This window comes from Bos taurus, chromosome X, assembly GCF_002263795.3.
Source record: "Bos taurus isolate L1 Dominette 01449 registration number 42190680 breed Hereford chromosome X, ARS-UCD2.0, whole genome shotgun sequence".
NCBI lineage: Eukaryota > Metazoa > Chordata > Mammalia > Artiodactyla > Bovidae > Bos > Bos taurus.
The window spans coordinates 94,537,795-94,556,328 of NC_037357.1; the positions used below are offsets into that span (position 1 = coordinate 94,537,795).

Below are 18,534 nucleotides of genomic sequence, written 5' to 3' on the forward strand. Positions count from 1 at the left end.
AGTTATTAATCAGAATTTTTTTTAATTTTTTGGTGTAGGTATTTATAGCTAAGTACTATTAGCTATAGTACCTAAGTAGTACCAAAATACTATTTTCACTGTGTCCAATAAGTTTTGATATGCTGTGTTTTTATCTTCAATAATTTGCAAGTATTTTATAATTTCTTAATGATTTCTTATTTAACCCATTGATTACTTAGAAATGTTTGACTTTTACATATGTTTGCATCTCCCTAATTTCCTTCTGCTATTTTTTTTCTAATTTTATTGTATTATGGTACATTATTACAATTGCTTCAAATTTATTGAGACTTATTTTATGGCTTAACATATATGGTATATTCTGGATAATGTTCCATGTGCACTTAAACAGGATGTGTATTCTGCTGTTGTATTGTGGAGTGTCCTGTACATGTCTTTGGGTCCATTGGTTAACAGTATTTTTCAAGTCTTTGATGTCCTTGCTGATCTTTCAGCTAGGTATTCTATCCACAGTTGAAAATGTAGTATTTAAATCTCAAGCTGTTACTTTTTAATCAACTACTTCTCCTTAAAATGCACTCACTGTTTGATTCATGTTTTGGGGGGCTTTGTTGTTAAGAGCATACATGTTTATAATTGTAGTGTCATTGATTGACTGATCCTTTCATAATTATAAAATGTGATTCTTTGTCTCTAATAACAATTTTTTGCTGCTAAGTATATTTTGTTTGATAGTAGTATAGGTACTCTGGCTCTGTTTTGTTTACTGTTTACATGGTATATTTTTTTCATTCTTTTAATAACAAATCACTTGTGTCTTTTGAATCCTAAATATACATAGCTTTTAGTTGAATTATGTTCCTTATCCATTCTGTGAATCTCTGCCTTTAAATTTGATAATTTAATCTGTTTATGTTTAATGTAAGTGCTGATAAGATAGGGTTTATGTTTGCCAATGTGCTATATATCTTGTCTTTTCTCATTCTTTTATTCCTTCATTACTTCTGTTTTGGGTATTAAATAGATATAATATAGTGTACTATGCAATTCCTTTTGTTGTTTCTCCCATATATATTTTGTAACTTTCTTGGTGGTTGTCATGGGGATTACTATTAATTCTTAATTTAATACAATCTAGTTTGAATTATTGCTAACTTAATTTCAATAGCATATACAACTTTGTTTCTACATAATTCCATTCTCCCTCTTTATGCTGTTATTATAACAAATTACATCTTTATGTATTATAACCATATCAGCATAGGCTTTTAATTATTGCTCCTGTATTTGTCTTTTAAATCAGATAGAAAAAAGGGGTTACAACAAAAAATACATTTATACTCTTTCTACGTTTAGTTAGATAAATTACCTTTATTTGTGCTTTATTTCTTAGCTTTGATTCAAGTTACCATTCACTGTCCTTACATTTCACCCTGAAGAATCCCTTCAGGATTTCCCACAGTACAAATTTGCTGGTGACACATTCTCCCCATTGTCTTGGAATGTTTTAATTCTGCTTCATTTTTGAAGGACAATTTTGCTAAATATAGAACTATTGATTGATATAATATGTACTTTGAATGGGGCTTCTCAGTTGGCACTAGTGGTAAAAAAAAAAAAAAAAAAAAACCTGCCTGCCAATTCAGGAGACATAAGAGATGAGAGTTAGATCTCTGGGTTGGGAAGATTTCCTGGAGGAGAGCATTGCAACCCACTTCAGTATTTCTGCCTGTAGACTCCCATGGACAGAAAAGCCTGGTGAGCTACTGTCCACAGGATGGCAAAAAACTGGACACAACTGAAGCAACTTAGCATGCACATACTTTGAATATGTAAGCCCTCTGCCTCATGACCTCCATTGTTTTCAATAAGAAATCAGCTACTGATTTTTTTTTATGGTTGCTAATATTTTATTTAGGATTTTTGCATTGATTTTATTGTGGTATGGTTGGTGTACAATATTAAGCTTCTGGTGGGTGTACAATGTCGTGATTCACAAAATTTAAAGGTTATACTCCCTTTACAGTTGCTATGAAATAGTGGCTATATATTTGGGGTTCTACCATGTATCCTTGTAGCTTATTCATTTTATACATAATAGCTTGTAACTCTTAATTATCTACCCCTTCTTGCCCTTTCCTCTCCCCATTCACATATTCTTTAATCCATTTATCTGATGATGGTCATTTAGGGTCTTTCCATATCTTGCCAATCATAAATGGTGCTGCAATAAAAATTGGAGTGCGATTTTTCTTTTTTTCAAATAAATGCCCAGGAGTGGAATTGTTGAGTCATATGATAGTTTTATTTTTAGTTTTTTTGAGAAACATCCATGCAGTTTTCCACAGTGGCTGTAACACTTTTACATTCCCTTAAAAAGTGTGCTACAGTGCCCCTTTCTCCATACCATCATCAACACTTGCTATTTGTGATCTTCTTGAGAATACCCATTCTGATAGGTGTGAAGTGATATCAAATTGTGCTTCTAATTTCCATTTCTTAGATGATTAAAGATGCTGAGCAACTTTTCATGGGACTGTTAGTCATCTGTACACTTCTTTGGAAAGAAATGACCTTTCAGATCTTCTGAAATGGAAAACCACTAGTATTCTTTCCTTGAGAAACCCATGAACAGTATGAAAAGGCAAAAAGACAGGACACTGAAAGATTAACTCAGTAGGTAGGTGCCAATGTGCTACAGGAGAAGAGTGGAGAAACAACTCCAGAAAGAATGAAGAAATGGAGCCAAAGCGAAAACAGCACCCAGTTGTGGATATGACTGGTGATGGAAGTAAAGTCTGATGCTGTAAAGAGCAATATTGCAGAGGAACTTGGAATGTTAGATCCATGAATCAAGGCCAACTGGCAGTGGTCAAACAGGAGATGGCAAGAGTGAGCACTGACATTTCTTTTATTTAATTAATTTATTTATTTTACTTTACAATATTGTATTGGTTTTGCCATACATTAACTTGAATCCTCCATGAGTGTACATGTGTTCCCCATCCTGAACCTCTTCCCTCCTCCCTCCCCATCCCATCCCTCTGGGTCATCCCAGTGCACAAGCCCTGAGCACCCTGTATCATGCATCAAACCTGGACTGGCGATTCGTTTCACATATGATATTTTACATGTTTCAATGCCATTCTCCCATATAATCCCACCCTCACCCTCTCCCACAGAGTCCAAAAGACTGTTCTATACATCTGTGTCTCTTTTGCTGTCTCACATACAGGGTTATCATTACCTTCTTTCTAAATTCCATATATATGCATTAGTATACTGTATTGGTGTTTTTCCTTCTGGCTTACTTCACTCTGTATAATAGGCTCCAGTTTCATCCACCTCATTAGAACTGATTCAAATGTATTCTTTTTAATGGCTGAGTAATACTCCATTGTGTATATGTACCACAACTTTCTTAGCCATTCATCTGCTGATGGACATCTAGGTTGCTTCCATGTCCTGGCTATTATAAACAGGGCTGTGATGAACATTGGGGTACACAAGTCGCTTTCGATTCTGGTTTCCTCAGTGTGTATGCCAGCAGTGGGATTGGTGGGTCATATGGTGGTTCTATTTTGAGTTTTTTTTTTAAGGAATCTCCTCACTGTTCTCCATAATGGCTGTACTAGTTTGCATTCCCACCAACAGTGTAAGAGGGCTCCCTTTTCTCCACACCCTCTCCAGAATTTATTGCTTGTAGACTTGAACCCAAAGATAGCAGCCATTCTGACTGGCATGAAATGGTACCTCATTGTGGTTTTTATTTGCATTTATCTGATAATGAGTGATGAGCATCTTTTCATGTGTTTGTTAGCCATCTGTATGTCTTTTCTTGAGAAATGTCTGTTTAGTTCTTCGGCCCACTTTTTGATTGGGTCTTTTGTTTTTCTGGAATTGAGCTGTAGGAGTTGCTTGTATATTTTTGAGATTAATTCTTTGTCTGTTGCTTCATTTCCTATTATTTCCTCCCATTCTGAAAGCTGTTTTTTCACCTAGAATCAGCAAACTAAAATGGACTGGAATGGGTGAATTTAACTCAGATGACCATTATATCTACTACTGTGGGCAAGAATCCCTTAGAAGAAATGGAGTAGTGATGATAGTCAACAAGAGTCTGAAATACAGTACTTGGAAGCAATCTCAAAAATGACAGAACGATCTCTTTTCATTTCCAAGGCAAATCATTCAATGTCACAGAAATCCAAGTCTATGCTCTGACCAGTAATGCTGAAGAAGCTGAAGTTGAAGGGATCTATGAAGACTTACAAGACCTTCTAGAACTAATACCCAAAAAAGATGTCCTTTTCTTTATAGGGGACTGGAATGCAAAAGTAGGAAGTCAAGACATACCTGGAGTAACAGGCAAATTTGGCCTTGGAGGGCAGAATGAAGCAGGGAAAAGGCTAATAGAGTTTTGCCAAGAGAATGCACTGGTCATAGCAAACACTCTCTTCCAACAACACAAGAGAAGACTCTACAAGTGGACATCACCAGATGGTCAATACCAAAATCAGATTGATTATATTCTTTGCAGCTAAAGATGGAGAAGTTCTATACAGTCAGCAAAAATAAGACCAGGAGTTTACTGTGGCTAAGACCATGCACTCTTTATTGACAAATTCAGACTTACATTGAAGAAAGTAGAAAAAGCCATTAGACCATTCAGTTATGACCTAAATCAAATCCCTTACGATTATACAGTGGAAGTGGCAAATAGGTTCAATGGACTAGATCTGCTAGACGGAGTGCCTGAAGAACTATGGACGGAGATTCATGAAATTGTACAGGAGGCAGTGATCAAGACCAACCCCAAGGAAAAGAAATACACAAAGGCAAAACCGTTGTCTGAGGAGGCCTTACAAATAGCTGTGAAAAGAAGTTAAAGGCAAAGGAGAAAATGTTGCAGTCACCATCGGCAGTGATTTTGGAGCCCACAAAAATAAAGCCATATGGGTGGTAATGTTAATTTTGTATGCAGGTCAGGAAGCAACAGTTAGAACAGAACATGGAACAACAGACTGGTTCCAAATCGGGAAAGGAGTACATCAAGGCTGTATATTGTCACCCTGTTCATTTAACATATGCAGAGTAGATCATGAGAAACGCTGGGCTGGATGAAGCACAAGCTGGGGTCAAGATTGCCAGTAGAATATCAATGAGCTCTGATATGCAGATGGCACCACCCATATGGCAGAAAGTGAAGGACTAAGAGCCTTTCGATGAAAGTGAAAGAGGAGAGTGAAAAAGTTGGCTTAAAGCTCAACATTCAGAAAACGAAGATCATGGCATCTGGTCCCATCACTTCATGGCAAACAGATTCTGCAACAGTTGAAACAGTGAGAAACTTTATTTTTGTGGGCTCCAAAATCACTGCCGATGGTGACTGCAACCATGAAATTAAAAGACACTTTCTCTTTGGAAGAAAAGTTATGACCAACCTAGACAGCATATTAAAAAGCAGAGACAAAAAAAAAAAAGCTAAGACCATGCACTCTTTATTGACAAATTCAGACTTACATTGAAGAAAGTAGAAAAAGCCATTAGACCATTCAGTTATGACCTAAATCAAATCCCTTACGATTATACAGTGGAAGTGGCAAATAGGTTCAATGGACTAGATCTGTTAGACGGAGTGCCTGAAGAACTATGGACGGAGATTCATGAAATTGTACAGGAGGCAGTGATCAAGACCAACCCCAAGGAAAAGAAATACACAAAGGCAAAACCGTTGTCTGAGGAGGCGTTACAAATAGCTGTGAAAAGAAGTTAAAGGCAAAGGAGAAAATGGGACATATACTCATTTGAATGTAGAGTTCCAAAGAATAGCAGGGAGAGAAAAGAAAGCCTTTCTCAGTGATCAGTTCAAAGAAATAGAGGAAAACAATAGAATGGGAAAGACTAAAGGTCTCTTCAAGAAAATTAACATTACCAAGGGAACATTTCATACAAAGATGGGCACAAAAAGGACAGAAATGGTATGGACATAACAGAAGCAGAAGATACTAAGAAGAGGTGGCAAGTAGGCACACAACACCTATACAAAAAAGATCTTCACGTCCCAGATAATCACGATGGTGTGATCACTCACCTACAGCCAGACATCCTGGAATGTGAAGTCAAGTGGGCCTTAAGAAGCATCAGATCAGATCAGATCAGATCAGTCGCTCAGTTGTGTCCGACTCTTTGCGACCCCATGAATCGCAGCACGCCAGGCCTCCCTGTCCATCACCAACTCCCGGAGTTCACTGAGACTCACGTCCATCGAGTCAGTGATGCCATCCAGCCATCTCATCCTCTGTCGTCCCCTTCTCCTCTTGCCCCCAATCCCTCCCAGCATCAGCGTCTTTTCCAATGAGTCAACTCTTCACATGAGGTGGCCAAAGTACTGGAGTTTCAGCTTTAGCATCATTCCTTCCAAAGAAATCCCAGGGCTGATCTCCTTCAGAATGGACTGGTTGGATCTCCTTGCAGTCCAAGGGACTCTCAAGAGTCTTCTTCAACACCACAGTTCAAAAGCATCAATTCTTCGGCGCTCAGCCTTCTTCACAGTCCAACTCTCACATCCATACATGACCACAGGAAAAACCATAGCCTTGACTAGATGAACCTTTGTTGGCCAAGTAATGTCTCTGCTTTTGAATATGCTATTTAGGTTGGTCATAACTTTCCTTCCAAGGAGTAAGCGTCTTTTAATTTCATGGCTGCAGTCACAATCTGCAGTGATTTTGGAGACCAGAAAAATAAAGTCTGACACTGTTTCCACTGTTTCCCCATCTATTTCCCGTGAAGTGATGGGACTGGATGCCATGATCTTCGTTTTCTGAATGTTGAGCTTTAAGCCAACTTTTTCACTCTCCACTTTCACTTTCGTCAAGAGGCTATTTAATTCCTCTTCACTTTCTGTCATAAGGGTGGTGTCATCTGCATATCTGAGGCTATTGATATTTCTCCCAGCAATCTTGAAGAGACCTCTAGTCTTTCCCATTCTATTGTTTTCCTCTATTTCTTTGAACTGATCACTGAGAAAGGCTTTCTTTTCTCTCCCTGCTATTCTTTGGAACTCTACATTCAAATGAGTATATGTCCCACTTTCTCTTTGGAAGAAAAGTTATGACCAACCTAGACAGCATATTAAAAAGCAGAGACAAAAAAAAAAAAAAAAGCAGAGACATTACTTTGCCAACAAAGTTCCATGTAGTCAAAGCTACGGTTTTTCCAGTAGACATGTATGGATACGGAAGTTTGACTACAAAGAAAGCTGATCACCGAATAACTGATGCTTTTGAACTGTGATGTTGAAGAAGATTCTTGAGAATCCCTTGGACTTCAAGGAGTTCCAACCAGTCCATCCTATAGGAAATCAGTCCTGAATATTCATTGGAAGGACTGATCCTGAAGCTGAAACTCCAATCCTTTGGCCACCTTATGTGAAGAACTGACTCATATGAAAAGACCCTGATGCTGGGAGAGATTGAAGGTGGAAGGAGAAGGGGACGACAGAAGATGAGATGATTGGATGGCATCACGGACACAGAGTACATGAGTTTGAGTGAACTCCAGGGATTGGTGATGGACAGGGAGGCCTGGCTTGCTGCAGTCTATGAGGTTGCACAGAGTCAGACTTGACTGAGCGACTGAACTGAATTGACCATTTTCAAATCAAGTTATTTTTTTGTTGTTATATTGAGTTATATGAGCTCTCTATATTTTAGGCATTAACACTTTATCATTCTTAGTTGCAAATATTTTCTCTCATTCAGTAAGCAGTCTTTTGTTTCATTGATTTTTGTTTGTTTGTTTTGCTGTACAAAAGGATTTAATTAGGTCCCATTTGTTTATTTTTGCTTCTTTTGTTTTAGGAGACAGATGGAAAATAATACTGCTATGTTGTTGTTCACTTGCTAAGTCATGTCTGAACCTTTGCGATGAGACCCCATGAACTGCGTAATACCAGTCTCCCCGGTCCTTCACTATCACCTGGAGTTTGCTCAAACTCATGTCCATCGGATCGGTGGTGCTATCTAACCATCTCACCCTCAGCCACTCGCTTCTCTTTTTGCCTTCAATCTTTCCCAGCATCTGAGTCTTTCCAATGAGTCATCTTTTCACATGGGGTGGGCAAAGTATTGGAGCTTCAATTTAAGCGTCAGTCATTCCAATGAATATTCAGAGCTGATTTCCTTTCAGATTGACTGGTTTTATCACCTTGCAGTCCTAGGGACTCTCAAGAGTCTTCTCCAGTATCACAATTTGAAAGCATCAATTTTTCAGTGCTCAGCATTCTTTATGGTTCAACTTTCATATTTGTACATGACTACGGGAAAAACAATAGTTTTGACTGTACAGAACTTTGTCGGCAAACTGGAGTCTCTACTTTTTAATATGTTCTCTAGGTTTGTCATAGCTTTCCTTCCAAGGAGCTAGTGTCTTTTAATTTCATGGCTGCAGTCATCATCACCAGTAATTTTGGAACCCAAGAAAATGAAAGCTGCAACTGCTTCTCTTTTTTTCCTTTCTAATTGCCATGAAGTATGGGACCAGATGCCATGATCTTTGTTCTTTGAATGATGAGTATTAAGCCAGCTTTTTCATTCTTCTCTTTCATCTTCATCAAGAGGCTTTTTAGTCCCTCTTTGCTTTCTGCCATTACAGTGGTATCACCTTTGTAAGTATAGTGTTGTATCTGCATTTTAACACATTATATGTGTATTTATTTAACTTCTATGCAGAGTACATCATGTGAAATGCCAGGCTGGATGAATAACAAACTGAAATCAAGATTGCCAGGAGAAATATCAACAACCTCAAATATGCAAGCAATATCACCCTAATGCCAGAAACCAAACAGGAAATAAAGAGCCTCTTGATGAAGATTAAAGAGGAGAGTGACAGAGCTAGCTTAAAACTCAGTATTTAAAAAAAAAATGAAAATCATGACATCCAGTCCCACTACTTCATGGCAAATAGATGGGCAAGCAATGGAAACAGTGACAGATTTTATTTTCTCAGGCTTCAAAATCACTGTGGATGGTGACTGCTGTCATGAAATTAAGACATTCTCTCCTTTGAAGGAAAGCTCTGACAAACCCAAACAGTGTATTAAAAAGCAGAGACATTACTTTGCCTACAAAAGTCTTTTTAGTCAAAGCTAAAAAGCTTTCCAATAGTCATGTACAAATATGAGAGTTGGACCATAAAGAAGACTGAGCACTGAAGAATTGATGCTTTTGAACTATTGTGTTGTAAAAGACTCTTGAGAATTCTTTAAACAGCAAGGAGATCAAACCATTCAATCCCAAAGGAAATTCGTCCCAAATATTCATTGGAAGGACTGGTGCTGAAGCTGAAGCTCCAATACTTTGGCCAAGAAGACTCATTGGAAAAGACCCTGATGCTGAGAAAGGTTGAGAGCAGAAGGAGAAAGGGCTGACAGAGGATGGGATGTTTGGATGACATCATGGACTTAATGGACATGAGTTTTAGCAAGCTCAGGGAGATAGTGAAGAACAGGGAAGCCTTGTGTGCTAAAGTCAATGGGGTTGCAAAGAGTCAGATGGAGCTGCAGTCAATGGGATTGCAAAGAGTCAGACACAACTAAACAGGAATAAAAAAGTAATAAAAATAAAAATGTCAATAAAAATAAAAACGTCAAAAAATTTTTGACATTACATAGCATTTTAAAATATTTTGTTTGTGCTTTTCTATCCTCTTCTGTAACTTCCATTATGTGTATATTGGTACACTTGAAGATGACCTGCAGTTCTCTGAGGTGCTGGTCATTTTTCTTCATTCACTTTCCTTTCTGTTTCTCTAATCTGCTAATTTCAATTGACACCAGTTTTACTCATTCTTTATTATGCCTGTTTAAATCTGTTTTAGTGAATTCTTCTTTTTAGTGGGTTTTATTCTTTCAGTTGGGGCTTCTCAGATGTCAGAAGTGGTAAAGAACCCAACTGTTAATGCAGGAAACATAAGAGATGCCAGTTTGATTACTGGATCAGGAAGAGCCCCTGAAGGAGGGCATGCTTACCCACTCCAGTATTCTTGCATGGAAAACCTCATGGAGGGAAGAACCTGGCAGGCCACAGTCCATAAGATTGCAAAGCGTCATACATGACTGAAGCAACTTAGCATGCATGCATTTTGTTCAGTTGTTGTATCTTTCATCTCCAGGATTTCTAGTTTTTTCCTGTTTTATAATTTTTGTTTACTGACATTTTCTACTTGGTTTGAAGTTTGTAACATTGCACAGGAAGATGTAACCAAAACTATCCCAAAGAAAAAAAAAATGCAAGAAGGCAAAATGTTTGTCTGAGGAGGCTTTCCAAATAGCTGAGGGAAGAAGAGAACTGAAAGGCATGGGATACAGGGAAAGATATACCCAGCTGAATGCAGAGTTCCAGAGAATAGCACGGAGACATAAGAAGGTCTTCTTAAGAACAATGCAAAGAAGTATAAGATGACAGTAGAATGGGAAAGACTTAAGATTTCTTCAAGAAAATCAGAGAGATCAAAGGAACATTTCTTGCAAGGTTTGGCATGATATATGACATAAACGGTAGGAAGTTAACAGAAGCAGAATAAATTAAGAAGTGGCAGAACTCTACAAAAGAGGTCTTAATGACCCAGATAACTATGATGGTGTGGTCACTCACCTAGAGCCAGACATTCTGGAGTGTGAAGTCAAGTCGCCTTAAGAACATGACCACAGACACAGCTAATGAATATGATGGGATTCTAGCTGAGTTATTTAAAATCCTAAAAGATGATGCTGTAAAAGTTCTGCACTCAATATGTCAGCAAATATAGAAAACTCAGCAGTGGCCACAGGACAGGAAAGGCCAGTTTTCATTCCAATCCCAAAGAAGGGCAATAACAAAGAATGTTCAAACTACCATACAGTTGCACTCATTTCACATACTAGTAAGGTTATGCTCAAAATCCTTCAAGCTAGACTTCAGCAGTACTTGAATTGATAATATCCAGATGCACAAGCTGGGTTTAGAAAAGGCAGAGTAACCAGAGATCAAACTGCCAACATTTGTTGGATCACAGAGAAAGCAAAGGAATTCCATGAAAATATCTACTTCTGCTTCATTGACTACACTAAAGCCTTTGACTGTGTGCATCACCACAAAGTGTGGAAAATTCTTAAAGTAATGGGAATATTCATTGGAAGGACTGACGCTGAAGCTCTAGTACTTTGGCTATCTGATACAAAGAGCAAACTCATTGGAAAAGACCCTGATGCTGGGGAAAATTTGAAGAGAAAAGAAGAGCATTTCAACAGATGAGATGGTTAGATAGCATCACTGACTCAATGGACATGAATTTGAGCAAACCCTGGGAGATAGTGAAGGACAGGGAAATTTGGTGTGCTGCAGCCCATGGGTTTACAAAGAGTCAGACACAACTGAGTGACAGAACAACTTGGTTTGAATTGCCCTCATTATTTTAGTTTTTTGGACATAGTTTCCTTTGATTTGTTTCTTTTTTTTTTTAATAACAAATTTAGTTGATTTAAAGTATTTTTTTCTAATGAGTCCAGTATCTGTACTTCCTCAGAGAAAGTTTCTATTCATTGCTTTTTTAAATAAGTTTATGGACTATATTTTCTAGTTTATTTTTTTTAATTTATAAATTTATTTATTTTTAAATTAAACAAAGATGAATATTTTTAAAGATAAGTACAATTCACAAAGATAGATATCATAAACCATGAGGTACCTAACAGAAAAGAAACAAAAATACATAAAGCAAAAATCTCAGAAGAAATATAAGGGAAAAGAAAAAATATATAATCATAGTGAGACATATTAACATTTCTCTGAGAATATTTTATCAAATGCAGAAAAAAATAAGAATAGGAGCATCTTGATGATGTCAATAATTTAAATACAATTGATTTCTATTTATATACATTTACATTAATTTTATATCCTACAAAATGTATTTAAAATTTTATATCTCTTATGTTGCTATTAGATGTCCATAGGACATTTAGAAAAACTGGTAAACAATACTAAATTTCAAAATGTAGAAATTTTGTGTGATTCAGTTATGCATATATTCATATATTATCTTTGAAATTATTTTCCATTATAGGGTAATATAAGATATTGACTATATTTCCCTCTGCTACATAGTAAACCTTTGCTGCTTCTTGCCTATCTATTTTCTTAAATTACAAATCTAACATTCTATTCATACTAAATCAAATAAGTGGAATCAAACTCACACATTTTTTTAGTTAGGCAAAAGTTCAAGTTTTCTAAAATATATATACATATTATTTACAGTTGTGCAAGCCTCCTGATGGGAGGGACTGGTGGTGGGAAAAACTGAATACTCTACCCAGCAAGACTCTCTCCTTAAGATTTGATGGAGTAATCAAAAGCTTTCCAGACAAGCAAAAGTTAAGAGAGTTCATCACCACCAAACCAACTTTACAACAAATGCTAAAGGAACTTCTCCAAGCAGGAAGCAAAAGAAGGAAAAGATCTATCTACAGAAAATGAACCTAAAACACGAAAACTGTAGTTTTGCACTTAAATGCAAATGAATTAAATGCACCAAACAAAAGACATAGACTGGCTGAGTAGATGAAAATATGTGCATGTATGTACTTCCACTTATCACTCTGCTTGATCCTCCCCCCTGAGTTGTATGTAATTATTTTATATTATTAGGCTAATCATGTTCCCATTATGGCTTGACATTGCAAATATCTTTTATTTATTTTTTTTTTGTCTGTCTATCTTCATTTCTTTTCATTCTTTTCTCTATATTCTGTTCTCCTGCAGTGATTTTCACCTTTCTGTCCTCCAGGCCAGTTATCTGTTCTTCTGCCTCAGTTATTCTGCTATGGATTTCTTCTAGTGTATTATTCACCTGTTTGTTCTTCAGTTCTTGTAGGTCTTTGGTAAACATTTCTTGCATCTTCTCAATCTTTGCCTCCATTCTTTTCCTGAGATCCTGAATCATCTTCACTATCATTACTCTGAATTATTTTCCTGAAAGTTTGCCTATCTCCACTTCATTTAGCTGTTTTTCTGGGGTTTTATCTTGTTCCTTCATCTGGGACATAACTTTCTATTTTTTTTCATGATGATTAACTTTCTGTAATTTGGTCACCGTCAGACTGTGCCTCTTCTCTCTTCTCTGTTTGCCCTCTGATGGAGGATTATAAGAGGCTTGTGTAAGCCTCCTGATGGGAGGGACTGGTGGTGGGAAAAACTGGGTCTTGCTCTGGTGGGCAGAGCCTTGCTCAGTAAAGTTTTAATCCAATTATCTGCTGATGAGTGGTGTTGCACTCCCTTCCTGGTAGTTTTTTGGCCAGAGGTGACCCAGCCCTTGGGTCTACAGGTTCTGTGGTCTGGCTAATGGCAACCCAAGAGGATTTACACCAAGGGGGACCTTCCCAGACTGATGTTGCCAGTGTCCCCATCCCTGTGGTAATCCCCTGCAGACACATGCCTCCACAGGAGACCCTCCAACACTAGCAAGTAGTTTTGATTCAGTCTCCTGTGGTCTCACTGCTCCCTTCCTCTGAGGCTTAGTGCACACAAGCTTTTGTTTGTGCCCTCTAAGACTGGAGTTTCTGTTTCTCCCAGTCCTGTGGAAGTCCTATGATCAAATACTGCTGGCCTTCAAGGTCAGATTCCCTGTATATTCCCAGTCTGTTTGTTGGGTCCCCAGGCTGGGGAGCCTGACATGGGGTTCAGAACCTTAACAACAGTGGGAAAACTTCTTTGGTATGATTTTTCTCCAGATTGTGGGTCACCCACCCGGTGGGAAAGGGATTTGATTTTATTGTGATTGTACCCCTCCTCCTATCTTGCTATGGCTTCTTTGTCTTTGGATGTGGGGTGTCTTATTTTGGTAGGTTGCAACATTCTCCTGTTGATGATTGTTCAATAGCTAGTTTCAATTTTGGTTTTCTCGCAGAAGGAGATGGTGCTCTACTCTGCCATCTTTAACCAGAAGCTCCATACTTTCTAGTTTCTTTGCATGTCTCATATTTTGTTGAAAATTTGACTTTTTAAATAATATAGTGTGACAAATTTAGAATTCTGAGTCTCTGTCTCTCTCCAGGGCTTGCTTTTGTTGCTGCTTTCTGTATTAATTGCTATTTATTTGTTCAATAACTGTCTGAGCTAATTCTATGTAGTCTCTTTTATTCTTTGTCATGGATTGCCACTTAAGTCTCTGATCAATTTTGTGGTCAAATATTTATTGGACAGATATTTCTTTAAATAGTTGGAATCAATAAAACTCCAAGGGTTCTGTTGCTTGTTTAACTGTTTTCAATGCTTACCCAGGAAGTTTATAACTATGCTGTAGCCTTCATTTCCTGCTAATGCAGAGCCTCAAGGCTAGTCAGAGATAAGAACATATGACATTCTCATGTCTTTCCTGAGCATGCACACAATACTATTCATGTCTTGGCTTTCCAGATTTCATGAATGTGTCAGAGATTTTCAAAGTCTCTGAACTTTTAATTACTTTTTTTTTAAAGCTTTTTGGCAAGTCTCTTGTTTACCTTAGTTGTTGTTTAATGCTCCAGGCATCTGTCTGACAAATACACCCCTTCCCTAGCAAGAGTTTTAACACTAGATGATCAATGAAGATAAGCCTTTTGAATCAGGTCTTTCAGGGAACTGCCACAGAAGTCAAATAATGACAATTTTGGGGGGAATTAAATCTGTTCTGTTCAGTCTAGCACCTTGAACAAGGCTTATTTTCAAGGCTACTACTGGCCTGGGACAGGGTAATAAAGCTGGGGTAAATTAAAATGCAACAATACTTGCTGTACTTAACAAGATTGGAGTGTTTTTCTTCCATAAATGCTACCCGGGTTGATTCAAATCTTTGGCTATTTTTCCAAAATCTTAAAGAAAAAAAAGTTAAAAAAAATTGTCAGTCATTTCACTGCTTTTGTGAAGAAGTAAGTGTTTGGAGGTTATTACTCTATTATCTTTACTAACTCACTACAGCCACCTTCTTTGTAATACTTCTAAGACCCTCTCAAGAGAATAAGTAGCTAAATTTCAACTGGAAGTTAGTCAAAACAAAATATTTTCCCCATCCAGATTAATTAAGTATCTGACTGGCCATTACTTATTTCCCATTTTTTCCTAAAACATTCAACTGTTCACTCAGGGGTGCCAGGGCCCTTGAATGGACTCCCTTTTCCTTGCAGATTCCTCAAAGCCACTTGAGACCAAGACTAAGTCACTTCCAACCATGCAAACCCCCTTGGAAGGTGAGTTTTACTGGGGTTCTGTGGGAATAGGGAAGGTCTGAAATGGTGTCATGGAAGCCAAGGGAGGAGGCTCAATACCATTAGACAGGTCATAAGAGGTCACTGGGTTCTTCAGAAGGAACATGGTAATAAAGACATGGAAATAAAAAGACCTAAGGGTCATGAAGAAGTGAATCATCTATATATATATATATATATATATATATATATATATATATATAATTTTTTTTTCTCTGTAAAAATGTCTGAGGCAAAAAGAAGGAGAGAATTTGAATAACCCTATAGGAAAAGTGGAAAAAGAAAACTGACTTCTGCTCTGCTCCTAGTCTGAATTGCTATGGGACTTCAGGTATATTTTCTCTCCTCTATGGGCCTTCTTCCCACCAACAGTAAAAAAATAAAATAAGCTATCACATTATTGTATTGAATTGGCCAAAAAGTTCAATCAAGTTTTTCTGTAAGATATTATGGAAAAACCCAAATGAACTTTTTGGCTAACCCAATAATAGTGGTCAATGACATGGCCAGGAATTCTGGAAATCTTAGCACAGATACCCATAGAAGAACTGCAATCTTTGTAGCCACCCTCCATCTTGAAATTTCCTATCTGGAAGAGAGATCTCTGACCCTAATAATCCTGTTGTTATAGCAACATACACAGTGAATATATCCTGGGGCAGAATAACTGAAATGGATGGTGATATTGGAAAGACAAGTGCTGGACCAGGTAAGGGAAATGTTAACACTTCTATTCTTCCTTTTTGGCTCTTAACTTTGCAACAAAAAGTTTCCACTATACACACTATTCTATGCCATTCTACTCTGCAAACTGTTACCTCCTATGTTCCAGGCTATGATCAAAGGTCCTAGAGACAGATGAGATGGATAGAATGGAGAAAGGATAGGGAAAGATACAGATACAGGGATGTTCAAAGTCAGAATGGGTTTAAGGGTAGTGATATCTTTGTTCTTATTTCTCTTTTGGCATGATAATGTACTTCCTAAACATTCTATGTAAGAATTGGAATTGGACTATGATTTCAGCCATCTCTCCCAGGGAGACAGGCATTGGACCAGGTAAGGGTAGTGGCAAGGCTTCATTACTTGAGTTATTCTTCAGAGGTCACCAAGCAGCTTGTAGCTGATTTCTGATTCCTTCAAAGTTTCAAGGATCCCTAAGTCAAAGTCTCAGAGATGCAAACCCCAAATATAAGTTCTTTGGGTTTTCACCTGGAGCTAATAGCTGGTATGCAGTGGTTTGAATACATTGATTATTAAAACAATGAAATACTTATATTTTATATCATTTTATTTTATCAACAATACTAGTTGATGCTAGATGTTTCTCTTAACCACTGTTTCCCATTATCACCTTGGCTGCCTTGGCCCATCCCTCAGAACTCTCTAGACCACCCCCATGGTCCGGCAACAAAAGTGTTGATGCCTGGAGACCTCTAAGACTCCAGGTCTACAGTAGGTATCTGTTTTGATTGATAAGTACATAATAGTTCAATGACTATCACTCCTGGTCTTACCCTCTGGTTGTGTGTCATTGATGGTGGACTTCTTAATGCCTCTGTACTTCTGCCCTCCTGGTTGCAGAGTTTCTTGGTTGTCTCAGGTCACAGCTTAAGCTTGTTTTGTGTTCCATTTCTGTGTTGTCACTTTTGGCTTGAAGACTTCCATAGTTCCATGTCTCTCCTATGGCAATATCCATAGAAGAAGGGGAGCTAGAAGATACTTCTTAAGACAGTTGATTTGAGAAGATGGGAAAATAACTTTTGGAAGACTGGATACTCTAAGATTTGGAGTTTATGCCCTACATCCTCTATTAATTATTTTACAACTTTACTCTCTCCAATGAGGAACCTTCCCTTGATCTGTATCATTTTATAGCTTAGGTTCTCTCAACTCCAATCAGAGCTCTAAAGACCACAAATACCAGATGTCTAAGATATAATATTTTGGGATCTAGAGAAAACAAAGTCAGTTGCAGCAGTAAATCCTAAGGACACTGGGATTCCTTTCCCTCTCCATCCATATCCCCTGACCTCACTCCCTAGATTCAGAATATTATAGCTACAAGTGCATTAGACATCATCCAATATTTTCATTGAACTTATGGGGAAACTAAGGTATTAGTAAAAAAATCTGATTAAAGTCACTGTATTTATTCTTCTATGACTTCTATGTATTTAGCCTTCTAGGACTACTGAAAAAGTACCCCATACTTAGCACTTTAAAATAACACAAATGTATTATCCTATACTTCTGGACATCAGAAGTCTGACATACTGGGCTAAAATCAAGGTATAATTGGGCTGTGTTATTTTTGGATACTGGGGATAATCAGTTTCTTTGTCCTCCTTTCAGTTCCTAGAGGTTACCTTCTTTCTTTGGCTTCTGATTGCCTTCCACCAGTTTCAAAACTAGCAATGTAGTATCTTCAAATATCTCACTATCATCCCCTCTTCTGTTTCCTTCTTCCACTTTGGGGAGACCCTTGAGATTCCATTGAGCCCACCCAGATATTTCAAGATAATCTCCCCACTTCAAAGTCAATGAATTAACAATCTTAAATATATCTGCAATCTTAATTCTTCCCTACAATGTAAACTAACATACTGGGGATATGAATATGAGCATCTTTGGAGGACCCTTATTCTGCCTACTACAGTCATACAGCAAATAAATAACAGACCCAGGACCAGAAGCCTAGTCCAGGGGTTTCCTTCATGATTTAGATAGGTAACCCAGGAGACAGTGGAAATATGTTTTGAGGATTAAGAAACCTGAATACTTGGACAGAGAAGTAATTGATCATAATCTCAATACGGTAGTATTTTTGTGAAGCTGGGAAGCACTTTCTCCTAAGAAAATGTGAGAAACCTCTTGTCTTGGCCCCATGGAAAGCATGGAGTACTGGTTCAAATGTCCAGGCCAATCAGCCATCAATGAGTGGACCTGAAATAACTTGCATGTACATGGAGTCTCTAGCTTCTTTCAAGTCTTTTTCATGGATCCAGGGTTTTGTTTGTCTCTCTGGCTAGCTAAATAAGTTAGGAGAAGATGGAAAAGAAAGAACTGTGAGCTAGTCTAGACTGATCCTTGGAGTCTCTGTTTCTGGACTGTTTTCAACCAGATACCACTTGGTCTTGTTTTGCCCCCTAGGAAAAGGCCTGTCTATCTTTGCCATAATTCTCATCATCTCCTTGTGCTGTATAGTGTTCATCACCATGACTTATATCATGGTCTGCAGGAAGACATCCCAACAGGGTGAG

General features: G+C 37.7%; 1 protein-coding gene across 4 annotated transcripts in view; it reads left to right on the forward strand.

Annotated features, from left to right (window-relative positions):
- Positions 1-18,534, forward strand: part of VSIG4 (V-set and immunoglobulin domain containing 4) — a 127,669-nt gene that overhangs the window by 48,233 nt on the left and 60,902 nt on the right. For 3 of the 4 annotated variants that reach the window (NM_001046529.2, XM_059883538.1, XM_059883537.1), the window contains 3 exon segments: positions 15,191-15,253; positions 15,903-15,980; positions 18,425-18,529. In NM_001046529.2, the coding sequence (NP_001039994.1) occupies positions 15,191-15,253; positions 15,903-15,980; positions 18,425-18,529 (246 nt within the window). 4 annotated transcript variants of the gene reach the window in all.